Source organism: Dipodomys spectabilis, unplaced genomic scaffold (genome assembly GCF_019054845.1).
Source record: "Dipodomys spectabilis isolate Male_0828 unplaced genomic scaffold, ASM1905484v1 ptg000783l, whole genome shotgun sequence".
Lineage (NCBI taxonomy): Eukaryota > Metazoa > Chordata > Mammalia > Rodentia > Heteromyidae > Dipodomys > Dipodomys spectabilis.
In genome coordinates, this window is record NW_024871460.1 from 6,181,363 (window position 1) to 6,207,394 (window position 26,032).

Below are 26,032 nucleotides of genomic sequence, written 5' to 3' on the forward strand. Positions count from 1 at the left end.
AATTGCTATTCTGTGAGGTTGCAGTTCCAAGCCAGAGTTCTTTCTTTTGTTCAGTCATGGATCACATGTCTATTAGTGATAGTCCTGACAGGAATCAGGTGTCCATATCAAAGAGGTTTTGAAAGACACATCATGGGGATTATTTTAATCATGTTTAATGAGAAAATTATTTACAAAGACTAGGCAGGCTGGATGGAAAGTAACCAGTATGGATGGATGGTAAAGTGTGAGGGATTAGCAGGGTACCTCCAAAACATGAAAGAGGAATAATAGGAAAAAGTTAGTAGAATGGCAAAGAGACAAATAGGAAAAAAACACTTATGATGTTTGGTTGATGAGAGCAGCCAATACACTACAACTTGAGAGAGAGAAGGGGAATATGATCCCCCCCCCCTTCTAGTGATTAATAGGAAGCCACAGGGAAAGTTTGCTCTCTGATGTAGTTTCTTGAGGTCAGCTTCCCAGGATATAGAACAGGGTAGGCATAAGTGTCACATGGATGGAGTGGTGTTCTTGCAAACACAGACTCTTCATTGCACCATGTTTGGATAGCGTCGAGTTCTAAACAAATGAAAAATATTAAGCAATAATTTACTGGTGGAATTTTCTATTGATTAGAGATGAATAGGCTGCCAATCAGAGTTTCAATAAGCAAGACTTCTACACTAAGTTGGCACAAAGCCAGCTCAAAGCAAGAAAATCTGATGTTGGTTTGTATTGTTTTGTTATACACACTGATATTAGGCCTCAGCAAAATGGAACATAAATATCCCACTACTCAATCTCCTTCCTCTACCAGTTGCTTCCCTCCTAGGATTCCTAGGGGCCTAGACGTCACAGTGTGGCAGGATTCCCACTGGAGGAATATAGTTTATTTCTTTTCTTCATCCTCCCATTTCATTTTTATCTCCTTCTTCTGCCTTCTTTTCACAAGAACCAAGAAGGCAGGCTATGCTCAGACCTCAGCTGGAGGCTGAGACCTTGAATTGCCAAGGTCAATATGAAGGTCACCTTGTGTAGAGAATCCTAAATACAGTGAATCTTATTAGTTGTATCTTGTTCTCTGATTTAGTCCTTATCTAAAGAAGAAGCAGTCTTTGGGATATCTTCTCTTAAACTAGTTTAGAGAAATTCTGGATTGTTTTTATTGTGGATGTCTTTAAAAAAACTTTCCATTAAAAATAAAAACAAACCTAAACATATAGAAAGGCTATTGAGGTTAGTTCAAGCTCAGTGTACCAAGACAGAAAAAAGAAATCATAACAGATTAAGTGAATACTCTTGTGTTCTCTTCCCCATACTTCCTTCATATCCAGTTAACTGAGGGTAAGTCTCATGCATGTCTGTGTATTTTTATTCTCTATATATGTACCTCTTAAATAACGTATGAAGTAATCATGGTATGTCTCCTAAAATAACTTGTGCTATAATTTTTCATGTTACAATTGTTCTATGTATGCTATGATAGTACCCAAATCTTGCAGTTACTTGAGATAGACTTCTGTGTATTAATACATCAAATTATCACTCATTTTTGTTTGTGAATAATTTAATTATATAAATACAGCTTACTGACCTTCATTTTTCCTACTTAAGAACATTTAGTAATTTCCAAACATCTCTTAAAAACAATGCTGAGACGTTATTATGTGTAAATGGGTTTTTGTCCACAAATACTAGACTTCCCTCAGGGGATATTGAGATGCAAATGTTGCTGAATGATTTCTGTTCTGGTTTACTGATTTCTGTTCTGATTTGCTTTTTAGATTTGGAAAAAGTAATGTCATAGTTTAGTTTTGGAAGTCATTTTAGTATACCTAGGGATTCAAAGAAACATAGAAACAGTATTATAATATTGTAATTAATTTGTGTGCATGTGCCTAACATAGCCATCAGGGTACAAGAAAGATAGAATATTTCTTTTTTTAATATACATTTTTAAGAAACAATATTTCTGATTTGCTTTCTTCTTTTCTTTTCTGGTTTTCACACATGAAGAACAAGTTGGATGAGCTCAACAAACGCCTTCATACCAAAGGGTCTACAGAAGGTAAGAGACTGTTTTCAAAAACACAATGAGATAATGTTGGCATTTCGTTTAAGAAAATAGAAGACTTTCTATGTATTCCATAGAGTAAGCACAAAATTTCTAATTGTACTTGCAACTTTTATTTGTCTTGAAAGTGATTTTTGTATGCATCTAGCGAAGGGTTGTTCTATGTACAAAAGGTGCCACAGTGTCATCGAAAATTCTACTGGTATTTGTATTGTCCTTAGACAATCCATTGGGGATCTAGTGTGTCATATTAGCGAAGGTTGCTAATGAGAACTCCTGTAAAGAAAATGGTTGTCATGATTCTAAGTGCTTGTGGCTGTTCCACTACTGAATCTCACCCACTTTAGGAGTCCATGTATATTGCCTTAGAGAAACCAAACCAGAACTCTGTCTTCATGTAGAGGATCATCTTGAGCTCTGATTCATTCTTCTCTTATTTTACATATAATGTTAACAAGCATGTATTGGGAAATGCTTATACAGTTAGCATATGACAGAAACAAAGAGGATCTTAGTGATTTGTAATAAGAAAGATACATATATTGCTCCCATTTTAGTTCACTGACTGTAGCTTAGTGTGGCTTTGCTCCATGCATGCTCTATTCTAGAATCCTGGCTGACAGAGTATGTTGGGATGATGGCAGCACACGGAGCTGTGCACTGGGACTTGGTACTTCTGTTGTATGAGGCAGGTCACTAAGCAAAGACAAGTACCCAGTACAAACTATATAGGGAAGTATATTATGTCTATGGAAACTCTGTGAGTGTCCACAAAGAGTTGAGTCTGCTAGTGACATAGCAATGAGCAGAACAGTAAATCATTAGGAACATGAGTACAGTCTACCATGAAAATTCTTCTTTCTGATTATGAAATTCCAGAAAAGTAGAAGAAGAAGAAAAAAGACAAAGCCGAGCAAAATGGAGACTACAGGTTGCTATCTACAATAGGCAACTTGATGAAGCTTCAAGGGAAAGAATGTATTAAAGAAACACACGGAACCCATGCCTGTAGCCCAAGTCATGCTGTACAGATGCATGCACTCCAATTCTCTGGGGACTGCCACTTGAATTATTACCTTCCATGCGATTCTGTTTATCATGTGTGTGCTTTCCAATCTGATTAAGCAGAGGTTGGGCAAACGAGCAGAAGATTTTATTTACTTGTTTTTTTTTTTCTTTATAAAGATCGTCATCTGTCCCCCATCTCCCTTTCCTCCCTCACCACCCTCCTCCTTCTTTGTTTGATCTCAGAGCACAGAGACCTTTTGTCAAATCTTTGGATGAACCCAGTTTTCAAGATAAGTCTTAGTTGGTAAAAGCTGTCTTGTACAAACTCTACATGTGATACACTATCTCTGGCACTTAACCACCAGTGGACTGGAGTGATATTGTAATTAGAAAAATTGAGATCTTGCCAGGATCCAAGGCTAGGGAGTCTATGATTTGAGTTTTTCAAATATTTAGTCACTACTGCAAATAAATAGCACGGAGATGATTTTCTCCTGAAAGGGCACATTGATACATTGTTAATTATGACGGTTTCTTTAAAACAGACTCATATGGTTTTGCTGATTCAAACTCTGGTTGCTTGTAGTGATAAACCATTCTTATTTGTGGAAAAAATTCTTCATTTAGTTTGTTGGGGAGTGTTTTTATGTGAAAAAAATAAGAGCCCTACAACTCAGTACAAACAGCAGCCTCAAACCTCCACATATGAAAGCAAGAGGCATCTTCTTAGTGTATTGTGGCTGTCAGGGGTAGCAGGAGCTGTAGTTAGTGATGTCCCTTGTACATTGCTTAAATCTTATGTGTCTGATGAGTATCACTGAAGGGTCTTGTGTGTGTGCATGTGTGTGTGCGCGCGTGTGTGTGTGTGTTAGTGTGTGTGTGTGTGTGTGTGTGTGTGTGCACTGATTCTAGGGCTTGAATTCAGAGTCTATGTACTGTCCCTGAGCTTTTTTTTGTTCAAGGCTAGAGCTCTACCACTTGAGCTGCAGCTCTACTTCTGGCTTTTCTGGTGCTTAATTGGAGAGAGGAGTCTCATGGACTTTCCTGCTTGTTTGACTTTGAACAGCATTCCTCATATCTCTACCCCCCCCCACTGAGTAGCTAAGATTATAGGTGTGAGCCACTAGCACCTAGCTCACTGAAGAATATTTTTATGTGACTAAACTATAAAGTTTGTGTGTTTTCATGGAAATAAATCTGTGGATACATTCAGCATTTGTTAAGCCAATCCTGAGCCAATGTTGTATTGGCTCTGGTTTTTCTGTGACATCTGCACAAGTGTTAGTTTCTAATCCATGGCTTCAAAATGATATAAAATATTAGGTGAGAAGTATAGTAGAAAAGGCCTTGGTCTGCTGATAACCTGGTGGGACTGGACCTTAAGGATACAGTAGAAACCTTAAAAGTTTTACATGAAATAAAGTAATGATAATATTATTGTGTTATATGTAAAGCCTTTCTGTGTTTAGATTCTAGAATATGTGCAAACTTCAGCACCCTCCCATTTTTCTTGGTCTTTGTCTCTGGTTTTTTTTTTTATTGGTTGTATCTCACTTGTTTCTTCAGCAGCAAAGCCATATTTTCTGGGTCTGAGTGCTCTCAAGTCTTTATGATGTTTGTTCATGTGATAAAGTCTTGTCTTCCATTTAAAATATTCATTGTCTGCTGTGAATGTGAATCGTTGTGGGTGAGTGCCCGAGTGCCTAGTGTTGTTCAGAGCCATCACTTCCCCTTTCTATACCCTTTCGGTCTGTATTTAGTCTCACAAAACATTTTCTACACCTAAAGTTCTACACAGATGTGAAGCAGGGCTATTGGTGCAATTAGTTGTTGAAAACACAGATGGTGGTTGGTAGTTTTTCAGAAATACACATTTGTGGATGTTTTAATGACATAGGCTATAAATCACCCAGAAATCTTTGCAAAGCACATGTGTGAAAGTTGAACATTCCGATAGTGAAACAACCTAGGGATATTTGAAGCTAAGATAGAGGTATAGTAAACTCATCCTAGGCAATATTTTGCTACAAATATTTTAAGCTGTTATAGAATCAAGCCTTTTGCTAGAATGAAGAGGAATGAAAATGTAGTCTCCTAAAATGATGACTATGTTTGCTAAAGGATTTCTAAATAGATGGGAACTTCCACATTGTTAGTGTTTGCAGGTCACATGTTAACATCTACTGTGCCATGAAAACTCATTTTCCTGGAACACTGAATGAATGGAAAAATGTTTATCTCCTATAATGGGCAACTCAGGCTCTATAGCCAGGTGTATATTTCATTGTGAGAATAATTGAACTATTTATTTTCACCTTAGTCTTTTCTGCATTTACCTTCCTGAAAAATGTTTTCTATTTCCTTGAGTTTGCACTCCTCTTTATGTGAAAAGAAAAGTCATTTTAATACCTATGTAGATTGATTCTTACATATAATGAGCAGTTAGTTTGGATAGAAAAATGACTTAAACACTCTTAATTCCTACTACTTTAAACCAGAATGCTGAATATGATTGGCTGTTTTCAAATATACTCCTTCTTTATTTTAATTGGTGATGTTAGCTGTACCATAGAAGGAAGGCGATGTATTTGTGTTTTTCTACATAGCCGTGTTGGTGTGTGTGATTTCGAGGAGACTTAGAAAGTATCAATATATAACTTGTGATTGATAGTGAGACGCAAGATGAATTTGACAACAGATACTGGATTTTAATTCTCTTTACCTAACAATATTCTTTTGCTGATGTTGAAGTAGAGCAAAGTCCCTTTATAAACCACTACAATTACTAGCACGAGCAATTTGGGTGGAGATTGAATTTGTTTCTTTATCTACTTTGCTTCCTAACAATGTGAAGATACTAGGCTTGTTGGTTCATATCTGTAATCCCAGCACCCAGATAGAGGAGTGTGAGTTTGAGAACAGTCTGGGCGGTACAATGAGTCCAGGCCACATTACTGCTACATGGAGAGATCTTGTGTCAACAGACCCCCTCCCCATCACATACACACCACACAGTAGTGTTCCTGGGATAGAGAAGGTTTGGAGAGGCTAACATAATTACAAAGCAATAAAGAGCTGAGTTGGGATCTGACTAGTTCTATATGACATAAAAGCCTATATGAGTTCCTCTGAAATTATTTCTTGCTCTAAGTGTTGGAGAACATGTCAGGTGAAAATTTTAGTGCATCTCAGGGTGTAGAATTTGATTTTTTTTTTCTATGATGGAGCTTGAAGTCAGGGCCTGGGCGCTGTCCTTGGACTTTTTCGCTCATTCTACCACATTGAGCCTCAGCTCCACTTCCAGTTTTCCGGTGGTTAATTGGAGATAAGCATCTCATGGACTATCCTGTCTGGGCTGGCTTTGAACTGCAATCTCAGCCTCCTGAGTAACTAGGATTACAGGCATGAGCCACCAGCACCAGGCTACCAGATGCTTTGATACAAGTATTGTCCCTCATTAGGGATTACTAATATAGTAGCATTCTATAGGCAGAGTTCACACCCAAAAGAGTTTGTCTTTCATCCTCATAGGTCCTGCTCTAGACTAGCCCAACAGATAGAATCAACCTAGATTCTTCCCAAAAAGCTAAGAAGAGGAAAAAGGAGCCCAAAACATGAGACCTAGAGACCAAGTTCTGTTAGATAGCAATGGAAGTAGCACTGATATGCTCATTCTATCTTGCAGAACTATGGAAACTTGGTATTTAAAAAAATGGCTTATCAACATATATTGACCATGATATTATGTGTTGGCATTGTTGGAGATGGAAGGCTAAGGTAGTGAGTACCTCAAAGTTTCTGTCACCATTATAAAGTTGCTATTCTTGTGAAAGATTTAGCAGATGAATGCAGCATGGTGTTTTAAGGGTTGGAGTTTGAAAGAGCAGGGCACTAATAGAGGCAGTGACTGTACTCCCACAGGAGCAATTGAAATGGCAATGTATGATAATCAGCACTTGGAAGGCAAAAATGAAGAAAGGATACAGGGCAAGGAGGAACCTAGTGTGAAGATCTTGTGGTAAAATTTAAGAGCATGTTACTGTGGGAGTGAATGTTTCAGAAAATAAAAGCAGAGAAAGGATTTCATGTGGCTCCCAGGCAGCTAGCCAGTGGGTGGTAATTATGAATCAGGAAGCTGAGAAGGGAAAAGAAACACAAACTCAAGTCTGCATGACCCAACTTTGGAAGACAAAAAAGCGTACATTCTGGGGAAGTCCACACCACTTAAAAAGATTTATCTGGCCATATTTTGCCAGATGTGGCTATCTGGAGGGGAACCTTGGCACGAAACCGTATGCCAGAGTCAGCGTTGTAAACAGGAATGTGGGGCAGGGAGGGAAGGCTGGGCTTGGCATTCTCCAGAATAGGAACAATGCCTGAGAACTATGGATGAAGCCAGATCCACATCAAGATATCAGAGAGAAGAGATGAACGATGGGTAGATGGGTCCAATTGGACAGGAGACATAGATTCTAATGTTCTATTGTACCTCAAGACTACTTATGCCAATAAAGTCATTCAAAATGTTTTGAAAAGTAAATATAAAAAAGTCGGGGAATGAGAAGAGATCAGAAGAACGTAATTCAGAGGCAGAGTCTTGTGGTCTATCTAGTCTTGAGGTGAATATTTCAAAGTGTGTAAGGCCTGAGACCCATAGACATTTTTTTTGGTCTGACTTAATGCAATGTGTGGTGCACCTACCATTTATAAACATGAGTGGAGTCAGTCTGTGACCGAAAACCTGTAATTCTGTCATACTCTGATGAAAAGATGAAGCCCAATGGTATCTTCACATTTCTGGTTCTTAACTGCAAAGCTTCTTTCTTTGGTGGAACTGGGTACAACAATTTGATCGCAAGACAGAGAAGTCACATTTTGAGAGGTTGAATCGAGAGTCTTCATTACAAAGCTGGTGACAGTGAATAGATACATTTCCCCCAAACTTGCAGCCTTGAATACACTTAATAATGTTAGGAAACTGAGCCACAAGAGTAGTAGAGTTTAAAAAAAAAGAGAGAGAAAAGAGCAGAAAAACAATTTAAACAAACCAGATCAACTAATGGAGAGTTGAGGAAGGATGCCACGGTGACCTTAGAAGAGTCGGGAGACATGAGGCATGGAGCAAAATGGCGGCTGAAATGGTCAAAGGGCCCAAATAGGGTCACAGGGAGCTTGAAAGAGTTCAAAGTGTCTTGAGAGTTCATGATGCAGATCTGGCAGATCCAGTGATCTATTGTCCAAGTCCTCTCCCCTGCCTCTGGGAATTCGGCCACACCTATCACCTGGGGCAGAGATGGGGTTTTACCTCTAAGAGTTTTCAGGACATCCCCATCATCCACCAAGATGCCAAGATGGTGCCAGTTAGACCCAGTATCCATATTTCAAAACTACTAAGCTTTAGGAAGATCTGGGTATTTTTTGGGGGGGGGGTGGATGGTGGAGGCAGGTGGGGGGAGGTGGGGGAGCAGGTTGAGAGTTGAATTGTCTGCTGGAGACTGTAGTTGGAATTTTAGGAGATTGTCAAAGCCATTGTGTTTTTTCTTAAGCTGAGTAACAATGGAGAAAATACAAATCAGATAATGATATATGTGTACTCCAGCTGTATTCCAAAAACTACAGTTGTGTCAAAAAGCTTGGAAATCACAAAACCCAAAGTTTTGAAGCAAGATGAATTTATATTTGCAGAGCTAAAGAGCAAACCGAGATGAAGAAACTACACTGAGGAAAACTTTCCTGATGTCCTGCCAATCCTTGTGCTTCTCTTGTCTTTATGTTTCTCTCTCTTATCTCTTCTATCATCAACTCTGTGATCATATTACTTGTTTAGCACTTTGAGTGTAACTGAGGTACTATTAACAATTATGCCACAGCAACAGACATAAATTGGGATGTTGGACACACTGGCTTAAATTTGTATGCTCTTTACGGTAGTGGTTATGATTCTTGAACAGATCCTCCACATCCATCCCAGGAGACCACGCAGAGGCAGGCAGGCACAGGAGAAAGATTATTACAAGGTTTATTAGAGGAGCCATATTTCTCCAGGAGAGGGAGTGCATGGCGACCTCCACTATCTAAGTAGCAGCAGGGTCTGGGGGTAGGAAGTGAGGTAGATGGGAGCTCAGGTGGGTCTCGGTGGAGAGAGGGAGGGGCCAGCTGGTGGGAACTCCAGGGCTAGGTGGAGCTGAGGACCAAAGGTTGGCATAATACTAACAATTCTCTGAGATTTGTCACACACTGTAAGATACCTCTGATATGGTGCAGACCATTTTGCATGTCTGTCATGTCTGCCACATTTTTCTTTCACTTTGAACTGTGAGCTCTTGGAGGGTAAGTGTTCTATCTTAACTATCTTTGCACAGTATCTCCATTCTACATCCCAAGGTTTGACATTAAAAAAATGGTTTAGTCATGTGCAGGTGGCTCAGGCCTATAATCCTTAGCTACTCTGGAGGCTGAGATCACACAGTTTGAAGCCAGCCCAGGCAGGAAAGTGTGTCGTTTATCTTCAATAACCACCAAAAACCCAGAAGTGAAGCCGCAACTCAAGTGGTAGAGGGCTAGCCTTGAGTACAAGGACCATGCCAAGGCCTAAAGCCCCAGGACCAGCGCACACACACACACACACACACACACACACACACACACACACACACACACACACACACACACACACACACAAATAAAAATTACAAAAGGAAAAAGAAGGATTTTTCTCTCCCACCCCATGTTTAATGGGGGGAATACATCAATGGTTATATTAGGAAGAAGAGAAATGACAGGATTGATGAAGAAGACTGGAGAATTTATTTCTTTTTCTTTTGGGGTGGAGTATTGTAAACTGTTATTTAAATGATCACATACAAGTTATAAAACACACTTGGAAAGATGGTGTATTGCAGGTGCTTCTGTAACTGCTTTCCTTCTTTCTACCTAACATTTCAAGATTATTTCATACTTTCCTTCCCATTTATTTATTTATTTTATTCTGTACAGAATATTTTGGACAGTGATAAATAAATCATATTATAAATTATAGAGTTTCTCATGATGATAAGAAGCAAGGCATTGCAAATAAATCAGCCGTGGAGGAGGCCTGGAGGAAGGAAGAGTTGGTGGAGACTTTCAGTTATCCAAACTGTTGCTTTTAGTTGCTGTGCGGAAGGGTGGTGCATGAAGAAACATGGCTGCTATTTTGGTGTCCTCTTAATGGAATAGAGGAGAGGTTAGGCTTGAATCTGAGTTTGGAGGAACATGCTTGGTAAGCATTAAAACTTGAATGATAAGAAACAGAATAGCTTCTCAAGGAATTCTGATACTTTTGCTTCCAGCTGAAACCAGGAAATTCAAAGGCAGCAAAAATGAAAACAAGGAAAACCTTAATGGAAATTTTGAACCTAGAAAAGGTTTGGTTTGAGTTTTGAAGGAAAGTCTGGGTCTGTTTACTGCCCCCAAGTACTACTGTGAACGATTTGCTGGCTTTTAATTTGTTTGTTATATTTCACTTATTTAATATTGTCATGTTATGTTTAATTCTTTCGGGTGGGCCTCCAAATTTGGCAGCCCCAGCAGGCCTTTTCCATTTACTGCAATGCTTAGAACAGGCTTGTGTTGCAATCGTGTGTACCATTCTGCCTCAAATCAGCAGTTCTACTTGGGAGGGGTTCGCAAAATATTCTGTGAAGGGCTTGCTCTATTCTACCCAGAATGGCAACCCTTTAATTAAAGCAACATGTATACATAATTTAATAAGTGATTGCCACAACTGACTTTTTTTCCCTATAGAGCAGTAGTTAAAACAGATTTTTTTTAAAACCACTAATACTTAGGGGACTATGAATTGCCTAAGTCTCTATCTCTAATGTTTGGGACTACCAAGACCCCCATTTCTAAGAGTTGATGGAAGGTTTAGCCTATCCAAAGTCAAGCTTCAGGCTTGTGAGTGGAGAATGAAGCATTTTAAACTCCAGTTTCTTTCCTTAAAGAGTAAGTTTTCAGACCTTTATTTTGTTTCCTAACAAAAAAAAAGGGAGAGCTTTCCCTTGGGGAATCTGACAGACAGCATTTGGGTATTTTAAGTGAGAACTTCTCTCTTCTGTATTTAAATGACTCTCATAAATGCCCACTTATTTTATCTATACATGTTCCTTTAAGTTCCTACCTAAAGAGTTTATCCCCCTTTTGACAAAGCTGCTTACTTTAAATGCTTCTTACCACTCACTTTTGATGCTAAAATAATGCATATTTGAGGTGCAATTTGCAAATAGTGACAAGAGTGCCTTCTTCTTAATTAAATCATTGTTTAATCTGGTCATCCCTTTCAGAGGTCAGGTTATTTAATTCTACAAAAAAACATCCCATCCTATTGGCTGAATCATTTTCAAGATTTACTTCCCAGTTTCTCTGTCATACATTTAAAATTTTTAGAACTAAAAACTGCATTGACACAATATGACATTTACCTGATAGTTTTCTTAACTGTGAAACTTGACCCATGCTGAGGACATCAGATAAATCATTATAGTGTCAGGAAAAGTAATTTGATTAAATTAAGGAGAAGGTGTTACATTATTAATAAGTAAGCTAGCAAATTTTAGAACACTTGTCTCACTCCTAATATTTCTTTAACATTTGATTTAGTTTTAATATACATTTAATGTAGTTTATTTTATTTTCTTTCCTAGAAAGACATCTCCTCTATGGAAGACCTGCAGTGCTTTATCGGACTCGATATGATATCTTGTATCACACTGACTTTGAAAGTGGTTATAGTGAAGTTTTCTTAATGCCACTTTGGACATCATATACTGTTTCTAAACAGGTCATTGAGAATATTGGAATTTATATTCTTCATTTATCACATTCCTCACATTAATACTGTGGTTATTGCTTGCTTAAAAGAGTTTTCTCTTAGACTTCATCTTCTTTTCTTCTTGATAAAAGAAATCCTATTTCATTTCATCCAGGATATTTTGAACTAGTCTTTAGTTTGATGTTCTAATAGTTCCATGGCAATGCATGAAATGATCATAGGGAGCATCCTAATTCTTTTCGTTTTGTTTTTAACTCTAGTTGACTTTTGCCCAGTGGTTAAAGAAGCCATAACATGGGTTGCTTTATTTGTTTGCTTTAGTAAATGTTAGAACAGTTTTCAGTTAGCACCAAGATTTAGTGGAAGATAGAACCCTCCTGTCTATACATAGCCCTGTCCCGGCCAGCATCTTGTTTTATTAAAATACACTCAGCATCTTGCTTGCATTTTTATAAAAGGTATATGCTGGAATTTGATGAAGATGAGATATGTAGATAAATATCATAATTAGAAAAAGTAACTTGACAGTTGAAATCCATTCCTTAGTTTCTTTATATAAATAAAGAAAATATTTCTACTGCTCCCTTCTAGCTCCTTGTTGATTTGTACTATGTACACACATGTGTATACTCTTATGCATTCTGCATATGTTTTCTGTGCATATAGATGTACCTTTTATATGTATATATCCTCTCTAAGAGTATTAGATTATTATTATTATTTCTAAGAGTTAGTTTTGTGGAATCCTCGTCATTATTTCAATGGCATGGTCATTCTTTATGCATTATTTTATAAAGACTTTGATAAAGTATTTCTGTAGAAAAGACAAGTTTTAAAATTGGCTTACCATTTTAAAGGACACAGTATCAGAATATTAACTGTGTCAAGACAGCAGAGTTTGGGCTAGGATAGTTTGCAAGAGAGCAATCTGGTGTGAGCATGTCCTCTGGAATCGGTTGTCTCTGTGGTAGAATTACTGACTGTCTCTGGCTTTTTAGGCTGAGGTCTCTGGCATTCCTGAGCATCTGACCAATTGTGTCCGTCCCGATGTCCGTGTGTCTCCTGGTTTCAGTCAGAACTGTTTGGCCTACAAAAATGATAAACAGATGTCCTATGGATTCCTCTTTCCTCCTTGTAAGTTACAGAGCATTAGGCTGTGGTTACGTTCTGGAGGGTGACACATGCTGGTTAGGCTTTTAGTGGCTCTGGTTTTCTTCAAGAGAGGCCATGTGAGAGAATTGTCTCCCCATTCCCATTTCCCCACAAGTGACCAGAAATCTAGTTTTCCAGGATAATTCTAAAGTGTAAGGGAAATTTAGTTTTCCTCCCCACAAATGAGAAGCTGAGAGTGAAATAGTAAATCATGAAATAGTAAATCCGTTAAGTAATACTATAATGGTGGTGATCTCTTAAAGATATGTGGGACCTTTAGTTATCTCTCACGATCTAATGAAAATTTAAAAATTATAGTGATTTTTTTTCCATTTTTAAAATTAGCATCAATTAGTCATTTTGATATGTCCATATATGTATAGAATGCACATTGATCAGACTTACTCCCTCTGTTAAAGGTTTTTAAAAATGTAAATTGCACTAATGAAATCAAGTTCCTAAATAAAATATTTAGTAGTCTCAATAACCAAGAGGGAAGGAATTTTTTTGAGAGAGAGCTATTAAGTGGGGGAAAAAGAGGTTGAATGGGAGGAAGGTAGAAAATATTGTCTAAAGGAGGTAATGAGTAAGAATAAAAAGTAGATTCATTCCCTCCCTGCTGTTTGGACCAGTTTAGAAGACTGTTTCTGCTAATGTAGATTTTGGTAAGCAACATACACTATTTGCTTTCTTAATGTTTAGATCTGAGCTCTTCACCAGAGGCTAAATATGATGCATTCCTTGTAACCAATATGGTTCCAATGTATCCTGCTTTCAAACGTAAGTCCAATGTTTGCCTAATAAACTGTTACTTATGAAAATAAATATTTCTAAATTTACCACTTACCTTTTCTACCTCTACATTAATTTTAATATTAGTAATACCTTTCGTGTGTTTAACCTTTATAATTTTTGAAGACCTTTCATGTAAATGCTCTCCTGTTGACCTGAAATCTGAATCTGATGACACAGAAAGTGACCCAAGTCGTTAAGTGGTGGGAGCTAAGTTAAAGTGTGTGTTTTTCTTTTTACCTGCAGTTCTTTCTATTTTAATGCTTATAATTTTCAGGGTTAAAAAGGGTCTTCGCTGAATTTTGGCGGTCACTTGGTATTTATTTACTGAGCAGTACAGTAAAAGGTTCTTGCAGGGCTGTCCTTTAGCTCCTGTATTCTGAACATTGATTCTGAATGTTGACCCCCAGCAAGAGCTTAAGGTCTCTTCAGATTCTACAGAGCTATGCAAATCGTTTTAGGGTTTTTGTTTTTTGTTTATTTATTTTTTTAAAATTTGGTGCTCGTCCTGGGGCTTGAACTCAGAGCCTGAGCACTGATAGAGCTCAAGGATAGAGCTCTACTATGTGAGCCACAGCTCCACTTTCTGACACATTTTTGCTAGTTAGTTGGAGATAAGAGTTTCATGGACTTTCCTACTCTGGCTGTCTTCAAACCTGAATATTCAAATCTCAGTCTTCTGAGTAGCTAGGATTACAGGCGTGACCCCCTGACACCCAGCTGTTTTAGATTTTGGGTACAATTTTTTTTTTTGTAAAGACATAAATATTTTTGGAAGATAGTGATTCTGTGAACTATATAGATGCATTAAACCCTAGTCAACCAAACCAAATTTTAATCTCTGGAGTGGGACCACTGGTGATGTGAACATAAACATTACAGTTAAATTTTCATTGGTGAAATGAAGAGATTTTTATCACATGGCCTAGAAGCCTTAAGATGCATTTCCCAGTGGCCAAAGCAATCTGCTTTCTGATTCTCATAATAAATAATCTGTCCATTTGTCTATCCATCTATCCATCCATCCAAAGATAGAGAAAGCATTATGAAATAATATCTATGGTCTTTTACTCTATTTGCAGTGAGTGACCTATGAGGTTATGGGACAGGTGGAAAGAGGCAGTTATTTCCTAACTGGCCTTGGTTTAGGAGGATTGGGTTATGTGGCAGAACCTTAGATAATAGAAACAAGTGACAGCGGCAGACCACACGATACTACTGAAATGGCTTCCATGAGTAGAGGAAAAGAATGTTTATTTGATGTCCTTTTTAGTGAATGAAGTCAAAGGTAGAATCTATTACCTATGAGTAAAAAGTAAAAATTTGTTGTTGTTTTTAAAGGTTTCCTAGTTTGTTCTGAGCCTTACATGAGAAATGTCTCAGAAAGTCAGATATGTGTATTTATTTCAATGATATTTGGAAGACAGCTTCAGTTAATTGCTACAAATCAGGATTTCCTGGATTCCTTTATTTCTTATGGATACACTCTTTTTTTGACCAGCCAGTAATAAAAGAAACACCACACAGCCTGAAGCTGGTGTGGAAAATTTGCTGTTCTCTTCTTTCCTGGGGGAATGCTTTCTTCAAATGCCAAATTTCTGCAAGTTTGGCCTTTTGCCTGTTCTTATTATTATTTCTCTCTCCTTTCCCCCCTCTATTTCTCCCTCCCTCCCCCCTTTTCGCTTTCTCTTTGTGTGTCTCTGTCTCTTTGTCTCTGTCTCTGCCTCTCTCCTCAAGTTGACACTTGGTCTTTCTCTAGCTGTCCTTCTTCAAACATTGAACCCGAAGGAGCTCTGAAATCCCCGGAAGGAGTGACATTAGAGGGAGAAATGGATTGTAGTGGAGAAACCAGACATACAGGGCAGGGAATGAGTTTGGGCAGAAGGAAGAGCAAATCTAAAATCTTAGGTTGGAACAGGTTGGCAAAATTGGAGGAAGAAAACCTTATACATGAGAGAGAAAAAGAAGGAAGTAAAATCAGAGACAGGCAGGGCTCATGTATGGGAGTGAGGTTTTTATTTTAATTATAATGAAAAATTATATGAAGTATTAGAAATGGGTAGTATGATATAAATGTGTGTGAGAGAGACATAGGGAAAAATAGAAGAAAGAAGAGGAAGAGGAGGAAGAACAGGAGGAGAGGAAAGAGGAAAAGAAGAAGAAAAGGAGGAAGAGGAGAGGAAGAAAGAAAAGAAGAGGAAAGGAGAGGAGAAAGAGAGGGATTTGATTTATGGTAAAAAAGGAGCTAGTCTTTTGTGGTAGTTCATTTCAGAGAGGATAGTAATGGGGCAGGCTAGAGAAAGCATTAAAAATGATGCCACCTGGCCAAGTTTTGGATGCATGGATTGCATCTTGGAGACTCACTTGGGACTAAGCACATGGATGACATCATAAAGGAAGCAAAGGAAATGGAAGGCCTTATTTCCATTGGCGCAGAAGCTCCATACTTCTACATATCCAGTTCACTTGTTGGCATGTTCTGCATATTCTTCTTCACCTAGGAAACGCCTGCCCATCCATCCTTCAGATTCCAGCTCCATAATTTCATCTAGGCACTTCTCATAAGTTACAGTAACTCTATTTGCTCTTGGCTCATAGGATACATTCTAGAGGGAATTTTACCAAAGCAAGGCGTCTGGTTCATGAAAACTGTTATTTGTCTTTGCACAGGGGTGTGGCATTACTTCCAAAGGGTATTGGTGAAGAAATATGCTTCAGAGAGAAATGGAGTTAATGTGATAAGTGGACCCATTTTTGACTATGACTACAATGGCTTACGTGACACAGAGGATGAAATCACACAGTGAGTTTTTCATTTTCATCCAGGGTGTGATATTTACATTCCAACACATCACTCAAGGCTGCTTTGTAAATATTCATATGTTAGGAAAGAGTTGATACCCCTTAATTTTTTCTTTGAATCATTTTCTTCAGTTTTTAAACATTTGATTAAATGTAGTTAGCACGGGATTTTGTGGTAAATAAAATTTCTACTGCATGAAAGAAAATATATGAAAATAGTTAACAATGATAATTTATTCTTCGACCACTCTTCAGTAAAAAGATGGTAATTTCCATTTCCATTGTTGAGGAGAAGTGGGGAATTGTTTATATTTCTCATCCAATTTCTCTCATTAGGAAATTGTATATAGATTTTAGATGAATCTATTTGACTCTATCTCTGACCTCAGTGTTCCTAGGGGTATACAAAGATAAATTGTGAGCTCACAAGGAACTCACAGTCCATGTGAAAAATACAACAGGAGTCACACCACAAATCGAGAATAAGTTATCATTTGATATTGCATATGCATGAGTTAATCAGCAGCTCAAAATGTAAGAGAGGATCTAGTTATGATTTAAAAATACTTAGAAAATACTTATTTAAAAATATGATAGCATAAAATATATTTGATTCACTCATAAGAGAAACTTCATCTTACGTATACATTTATTTTATTGCAGAGCATTATGAGAATTTTAAGCCAAAATTAAGTTATTAGCTCAATCATGATGTCAATATTTGCAAGATGTTTAAAATTAAGATCATGAAAGCCAGATGAGAAATTAGGGATGTCTCACCTTTTCTTTGGTAGAGTAGACTTGTGTACTATCAGGCTCATTGTTTGTACTCTGTCCCCAGTGCTTCAACAACTGGCAAATGACTTCTTCCTACCAAGTTTAGGATCTCATGGTAGATTGGAAGGGATATTATTGCCTTCAGTTCAGTGTCTCATCACTCTGGTTCATTTTCTACAATTCTACTCTTTACCTTCCTGAACTACAGCTGCAATAGTGACATTCTTTGTCACAAAAGCCTTCATTAGAGCATTATTGCCCAAATAACAGGCTTGGTGTACTTACTCCTCATTCTGGCACTTAGAACCTACCAAACCTACCAGAGTTTTCTTTGACTCTTCTGGCTTTTTTTTTTTTTGGTTGTGGGGCTTGAACTCTGGACCTGTGCACTGTCCCTGAGCTCTTCAGCTCAAGGCGAGTGCTCTACCACTCTGAGTTACAGTGTTACTTCCCATTTTCTGGTGGTTCACTGGAGATAAGAGTCTCACGGACTTTTTTTCTACCTAGGCTGGCTTTGAACCACGATCCTCAAATCTCAGCCTCCCGAGTAGCTGGAATTGCAGGCTGAGACACCAGTGCCCGGCGTCTTCTCACTGTTTTTGTTCTCACAACATTGATCTTTCTGCCATTTCCTGATTTCAAGTCTTGGATTGGAAGCCATTTCTTTTTTCCTGGAATAGCTTTCTCATATATCCAGGTAGAGAGAGAGAAAGAGAGAATTCTAGGCAGAAAAAAATTATGCTCAGAGATATAGAGAGAAAGATGACTCAGTTGAGTGGGAATTAATTTGCAAGATGTAGACAGTAATCATGATTATTTACAAAAGGAAGGTTGTAATTGTGTTTCGCGTTGCTGTTGCAGGTACGTGGAAGGCAGTTCCATTCCTGTTCCAACTCACTACTACAGCATCATCACCAGCTGCCTGGACTTCACTCAGCCTGCTGACAAGTGTGATGGGCCCCTGTCTGTGTCCTCCTTCATCCTTCCCCATCGTCCTGAGAACGACGAGAGCTGCAATGTGAGTTCAAGGACACACATCCTTAGAATGTACTTTTGTATTTAGTATTTGCTTCTGAAAGTACATTCCCGGCATGGAACCAGAAACTTACCTATAATGTGTGTGGATTATCCACCAAAGAGGACAGAAGAAAGGGCCCAGGTAGCATTCTGTTTAACACACCACATGAGTATCTTGTCTGTTAATAGATTATAGAGTTTTATTTTTCATAGTGCATATATATGTGTATGTACACTTAGTATCAGCTCTATTAATGTGCTCAACTTTGACAAATGATGAAGAAGTCCAGATAGCTTCACAAAGGGGATCCATTTGCTTACTTATTTGTTTGTTTGTTTATTTATTTATTTTCTTAATTATTGACTTACTTGTACCAGTACTGGGGATTGAACTCAGGACCTGGGCACTGTCCCTGAGTTTATTTGTCTCAAGGCTAATGCTCTGCCACTGGAACCAGAGTTCTATTTCTGGCTTTTTTTTTTGGAAGGGAACATAAGAATCTCATAGACTTTCCTGTCAGGTCTGGCTTCAAATTGCAGTCCTCAGATCTCAGCCTCCTGGGCAGCTAGGATTACAGGCATGAGCCACTAGCACCTTGCTGTAGCCTATATTTTTAATGCCAAGTTGGAAACCAGATTTTAGCATATGAGAGCTTGGCGAGAACACCCTTCCACCAAAATTGGCAAGTTACTTCCTAAGGAAAGAAGCAGCAAAACTCTGCTTTCGTTCTTTCTTTTTGAGTTTTTATAATCCTACTTTGCTATAATGTAAATTGGGGAAAGCCTTCCTCCCCCATCCACACGTTTAAATGATTGCATTTACAAAGGAAATTTTGGACTCACTGACCATTTTTAAAAAATCAAACAAATGCAATATGAATATTCTCTCAAAAATACAACCTCATGCTTATTCTGCTTACTCGGAGGGGTTCCTGACCCATCTGGAGACCTCCTACTTTGTTAATTATATGGTCACACTGAGGATTGGTCAGTAGCATTGTGGGTAATGTTATATTTAGGTCTTTCCTGTGAATTGCAGAGATCTTGGTTAGTTTGGGTAGAAGGGTGGAGTGTGGAAGGCTAAAGTCCTTACTTCTTCAGCCTGCAAAGCAATTTCTTCCCATTTCTTCATTTTTCCTGAGATGGCCAGGCACTGGCTTTCTGAACCAACACCCTCATGGTACATATTTAGTTAGGCCTGGCACAAGCTGCTGGAGCTCCCTGTCCAGGTCTGTGTGGTTGAAGCTTTCTGAGAAAACCTTTGCAGGTTCTTGGCTTTTGGTCGGTAGCTCACTGAGACCATTAGTGGTCAAGAGTTGGGGAAGGGCATGTCTGAACACTTTTTGCTTTGGGACATGCAGCCACCTTTTGACTTCTAGAAAGACTCTTGGGGGCCATTGCAATCCAGGGGCTTTCAGGAGTAGAATCCTTCATGAAGGCTCTTCTGCTCCTCTTGATAAGGAAGGTAGCTCAGCTCATAACTCATATGTCTCCCTGCTATTACCTTTTTCCTTTTTTCCAATATTAAATCTTTCTGAGACCCAAAGAACTGTTTCCCCTGAATTATCTTTTAGTTTCAAGCTAGACATGAAATGGATTATTCAGTGTAGGACAGCTGAGCCGTCCACCTGGAATTGTGCCATGCAGCCCATTTTATGAAAGACATTGCTTACCTTTCTTCCATGATGTTTCTTTACTGCATTTTCCTTTATTTCTTCCTCTCTCTCTTTTTTTCCCCTCTAACTCCTTCTGGAGTTAGCCTTATTGACTAGTCTTAGGAGGAAATGAGATCTTGTGAGAAGAAATGACTTAACCAAGTTCTCATAGCCAAGAGTCACATTTCTAAGACTTCAGTCCCAAAGCACCAACTGCAGCACCCGTGTTGTATAAAGTCAAATTCATTGAAATAGGAATTCATTGCCATCCAATAGAGGATGTAGATGACATAGTGGGTTCTTTTGGACACTCTTAGAAGGCACATACATCAATGTGCATTAGGTACCAGCTCTTCACTTTCCTTGGGAAGCAAAAGACAGTGCAAGTTACTCGTACTCTGTGTTCACTCTTGCATTTGACAGCCAACAAAGGAAACAAATTATTGAATTCTCAAGGTCTATGGTTTTCCTAATTTTGATTTATATTCCCGGAACCTACTGAGAATAGTGCCTTCTCAGACCACATCTCATTTATTTGGAACAGCTAATTGCTGTTGAAAATGTTTGCAGCCAAGGGCAGGTACTTGTGGTATATTACCAATGGGAATGCAGTAGAGTGATGGGAAGGTCAGGGAGGAAGGAACAACATGCACTGGGTCTGTGTAGCAATGTGTAACAGGTCATTTGTGGACAGGAAGCAAAGTGACCATTTAGAGAAGCTGCTTGGAAGATCCTGACTCTGGTCGCTCTATTTCTTTTTCTTTGAAGAATTATCTTTAAGTAGTTGTACAGAGGAGTTGTTATTTAACAAAGCGGTTTATGAATACATTGTGTCTTACTCAATGTCAACATTTCAACACCCATTCCTCTCTTACCCACCCCTTCTCTCAATCTTCTTAAATTTGTAGGATATTCATTGAACTTTTGACTGCATTTTTCTTTCTTCATTCATCTACTCCTTTCCCCTTGACTCCACACCTCATCCCTCAGAAGTAGCCACTTCCTGGTGTTTCTTTTGTTGAACTTTGATTTTGCCTTTCAAAGAAACAACACGATTTGAGTTTTCCCTTTAATCAATTAATTCCTTTGTAGACACTTGTGTACCATACTTATAGGTTTATAAACTAAATCTAGCTTATACATATAAAGGAAAACATACATCCTTTGTCTCTTTGGGCCTGACTTATTTCCCTTAATATAATTGTTTCCAGGTTTTTCCATTTCTTTACAAATGATACAATATCAGTTTTTCTAATAGATGAGTAAAATTTGATTGTGTATATATGCCTCATTTTCTTGATCCATTTGTCCATTGAGGGGCATATGAGCTAGTTCTATACCTCACCTATGGTGAATAGTGCTGCATTGAACATGGTTGTGCTGGTGGCTTTACTGTGTCCTGGTTTGTAATCTCTATTTCTATTGCAGAGCTCAGAGGATGAATCGAAATGGGTAGAAGAACTTATAAAGATGCACACAGCTCGAGTGAGGGATATTGAACATCTCACCAGTCTGGATTTCTTCCGAAAGACGAGCCGTAGCTATTCAGAAATTCTGACTCTCAAGACATACCTGCATACCTATGAGAGTGAGATTTAATTTTCTGATCAGTGCAGTGCAGTCTTATCAACTGGTGTATATTTTTATATTATGTTTGTATTTATTAATTTGAAACCAGGACATTAAAAAAACACTTAGTATTTTAATCCTGTATCAAATCTGACAATATTAAGCTTGAATGACTCCACTGTTTCTTATCTAATGCTTGATTTAGATAGTCTTGTGTTCCGAGTAGACCTTGTAATAAATACTGCAGCTTGAGTTTTTAGTAGAAGCTTCTAAATGGTGCTGCAGATTTGATAATTGCATTGAGGAAATATTCGTTTTCCAATGCACCATTGCCACATTTAGTCCTGTACTGTATCAAATCTTGATTTTTGTAAAGTTGCATTCATCTGCTATTTACTGTAACAGTCATATTTAAACCTTATAAACCAATCTTAACTATAATAAATCACATATTCAGTTTTCTTCTGGTTTGGTTTGGCCTTTATTTATAAATGAGAGAGTTTGCTTCAGGTGTATGCATCCATGAAAGAATCCATTTTTTAGTACTCATTCCTTATCCAGATACTTCCTTGATATTGAATTATAGAGACCTGGATGAGATGGGTTAGCTGTGTGTCTATGAGCAATCAGAAAGGCAGAAGGAAAAGGAATCAGAAAACTCCTGAAAATTTTCTCCTAACTCTTTTCTAAAATACTTTGATGTTTCAAGAATGTAGTGGGTGCTTTTGGACAGTACTAGAATTCACACACATAATTTCATGCACACACATAATTTTAGGCACCAGCTCTTCGCTTTCCTTCCAAAGCAGAACATCACAAATTACTTGTGCTCTGAGTTCAATCCTGCATTTGGCAGCCAACAAAAGAAGCAAATTATTGAATTATCCATAGTCAATGGGTTGCCTAATTTTGTCTTATTTTATTATTTATTTATTTTTGTCAATCCTGGGGCTTGAACTCTGTGCCTGGGAACTGTCCCTGAGCCTCTTTGTGCTCAAAGCTAGCCTTCTACCACTTGAGCCACAGCACCATTTTCAGCTTTTTCTGAGCAGTTCATTTGAGATAAGAGTCTCATGGACTTTTCTGCTCAAGCTGGCTTTGAGCCCCCAGATCTCAGCCTCCTGAGTAGATAGTGTTACAGACATGAGCCACCAGTGCCATTTTGTTTTTTATTTTTAATCAAACTGATTCAAGATTCTTAAGTAGTAGACCCAACTTGAATGTTATTAAGTATATATGTTACACAAAGCATCCACCCAAGAACCATGGAGGATACAAAGAGAACTGCTAAGGTGAGCAATGTATAGACGTGCACATGTTATTAAGCAGTTATTGCAGGGAATAATAAATGCCAAGTGATAAGTGTTATTCACAATATAATATGGCAGAGAGTCTGAATGGTATGTAGGGTGATTTCAATAGTATACAGTTATGTCTTTAAATAATGATGTGCAGAGGTACTAAGTCATTCAAAAACTTTCAGTCTTTCTGACTGTCATGGAGAATGATTGTAGTGGTTACATTAGTGTTCTTACTAATCTACCAGACTGGTGTTGTCATATTTCTAATAGTTGCTAATATCATAGTGATTTATTTTCATGATGGTAATTATTATAATTGGTCTTGTCTATGGTCAGTGAAATAAGTTTTTGTTTCTATAAATTTTCCTTTAAAATACATGAGCTTTAGAAAGAAAATGTGTCATTGCATTGGAAGCAGGAATAGCTGAGCACCTGGAGCTCACACCTATTATGCTACTCAGAAGCTGGGATCTGAGAAGCTCAGTTCAAAGCCAGCCTAAGCAGACAAATTGAAGAGATTCTTCTCTCCAATTAACCAGCAAAAAGCTGGAAGTGGAGGTGTGGCTCAAGTGGTAGAGTGCCAATATGAGCTGAAATAGCCATGTGAAAGCAAGAGGCTCAGAGGTCAAACCCCAGGAAGGGCATGTGCACATACATACACACACTCATAACACACATAGGAAAATGTGTGATGTGTAATGCTGAGAATAGGCAAAAAAAAGTCATGGCAGTAGTAAGAGAAAACATAAAGCTTGAGAAACACAGCTACAGGACAGCCCTGGAAGGGGTGACTGAGACGCTGCTGATCGCTGCATCGTGGAACACACACCGTTCTCCAGGTGTGTCTGGCTCTTCATACTCATCGCCTCAACCACTGAAAAATGGGAGCTCAGGAAGACTTGGTTGAAGAATGGGGCTGGGATGGGGAAGGATGCTTGAATTGGGTTTTGGAGTTCAGGGTAGGATGTCGGTAAGGTAGAAATAAATGGATTATGAGCCGGGCGCCGGTGGCTCATGCCTGTAATCCTAGCTACTCAGGAGGCTGAGATCTAAGGATAGCTGTTCAAAGCCAGCCCAGGCAGGAAAGTCCGTGAAATCAATAAAACACTAGAAAATCGGAAATGTTGCTGTAGCTTAACTGGTAGAGTGCTAGCCTTGAGCTAAAGAGCTGAGGGACAGCACTCAGGCCCAGAGTTCAAGCCCCATGACCAACAAAAAAAAAAGAAAGAAATGGATTATGGTTTATTATTCACTCAACATTCAACAATAAGTTACTGAAAATCTATTAAACTTCAGTACCTTTATTTGCCATTAGAGATTAAAGCAGCGAATAAAATAAACATGGGTTCTGAACTAATAGAACTTACGTTTTATTGAAAGAAGGAGATCCTATTAGAAAGCTCTGAGGTTTTACAGGGTAAGTGCCACGAAAGAATTAAATATGTGGAGTGACAAGGGAGCAAGGAAGGAAACAAGTGTTGTAGATAATATTCTAGCTAAGGCCTTGGGGGACGAACTAGCCTAGCGAAAAACAGAGATGAGAAAGAAGACGGATCAAGAAGAACTGGTACTTTGAAAGGTCAGTGTGAGGCTGTTTACTGAGAGTTTGAATGCAATAGCATCAAGGTAAGTAGCACCAACTTTAGGTCTCATCAAGGGCTGATTGCCCAGTTCAGGCGTTTTTTATTCTATTTAAAGTAAAATGAAGCCTGGTATGATGGAGCACACCTGTAATTACAGCACTGCTGAGAGAAAGTGAAAGTTGGAGATCAGTTTAGGCTATGTAACAAGACCCTGTCTCAAAAGAGAACAAAATATAGCCCCCTTCCCCCAAGAAACTAAAACCATAAATAATAGTCAAAAGTGCAATGGAAACTAATCAAAAAGTCTCAAGCAGAAGTATAGTAGGATATGATTTTCAAATTTCACAATATTGACATGGATATGTAATAATGACATACTACTTTCTGGATACAAAACAGATATTAAAGAAGGTTTACTTATTAATGGCTATCATTGTTTCTCTTGAGTAGCCTTGTGTGAGATTTTAAAAAGTAGTCGCAAGCTCCTCGCTAAGCTAGATTTCTCTATCAGCTGATTGAAGTCTATTCACAATAGCTTACACCTAAAGCTCTTTGAGAGAATTGTTGCCAGTTCAGTTGAGTACTGCTGCTCTATTTTTGTTCTGAGGCTAAATCTTCCATTCTCACAAATAAACTTAATACCCAGAGAGAACATCCCACCCCTGTGTATTTCAGGTAAGTGGCTGATAAACACATCATTAATTGTGGGGTTATTTATGAAAGTCCCTGAATGGGAAGGGACTCTATTAAAATGGGGTCTAGAAGACTATTTTCCGTTAAAAAAATATGCTGAGACCTTACTCCATTCATACTTTCATTGAGCAAGTAGCAAACCACTCACTAGCATGGTGGTCCTGCTTCAGTGGATGGGTTCAGAAACTGCCTCTTTGAAATGAGTTCATTGTAATGGGGTAAACCAGGAAAGCAGCCTCCTCATAGTTTCCCAGAGGGTGAAAACATTCTGGATTGTTTATAAGAGGGTTGACTTTAGAAAGAAATCTCTGAACAAAAGCAGTACTGGTGCCAGATTGGTTTGTGTAAGGCTGCCCAAGAGCCACAATGCCTGACTTCCTGTTCCCATTACTCCTTGTAGTGGTTGGGAAGATGGTGGCTGCGAATGAATCCAGAGGAGTTCTCCTAAACTGTTTACACTTCTCTTACTTGAGCTCTGCCGTAGCTCTGCCGTAACTCGCTGCTGAGTCAGGACCAGGCTGATCTGTGGGTGGGAAGTGGTAAAGGTAATAAAAGTTCTCCGTGGCTTTGAGGAGAGGTGTTGTGTGGGACCATGAGGAACAAAATTCAGACGTTCAAGTTTAAATGCTTGGGTATAGAGAGCTCTGCTGGAGGTCCAGCTGGGTGGTAGAGGTTCCTGTTGGGCTTTATTGCTAGGAAATGACTCTTCGTGTCCAGCATGTACAGCTCTGGCAGGGATGCAAATATGAGAAAAAATAAAGGACTCTTTTTCCTCCTCACTTCCTTCCTTTCTCCCATCCCCTTTTCTCTCCCTC

General features: G+C 38.5%; 1 protein-coding gene across 8 annotated transcripts in view; it reads left to right on the forward strand.

Moving 5' to 3' along the window:
• Nucleotides 1-22,101, forward strand: part of Enpp2 (ectonucleotide pyrophosphatase/phosphodiesterase 2) — a 104,074-nt gene extending 81,973 nt beyond the window's left edge. For 4 of the 8 annotated variants that reach the window (XM_042672939.1, XM_042672937.1, XM_042672940.1 and 1 more), the window contains exons 19-26: nt 1,999-2,050; nt 10,396-10,470; nt 11,749-11,885; nt 12,875-13,010; nt 13,731-13,808; nt 16,491-16,623; nt 18,261-18,417; nt 21,500-22,101. In XM_042672939.1, the coding sequence (XP_042528873.1) occupies nt 1,999-2,050; nt 10,396-10,470; nt 11,749-11,885; nt 12,875-13,010; nt 13,731-13,808; nt 16,491-16,623; nt 18,261-18,417; nt 21,500-21,670 (939 nt within the window). In that variant the 3' untranslated portion in view covers nt 21,671-22,101. The remainder of the gene's footprint in view (nt 1-1,998; nt 2,051-10,395; nt 10,471-11,748; nt 11,886-12,874; nt 13,011-13,730; nt 13,809-16,490; nt 16,624-18,260; nt 18,418-21,499) is intronic. The other 4 variants (XM_042672941.1, XM_042672944.1, XM_042672942.1 and 1 more) reach the window with 1 other exon arrangement.
• The last annotated feature ends 3,931 nt before the right edge of the window (nt 22,102-26,032 follow it).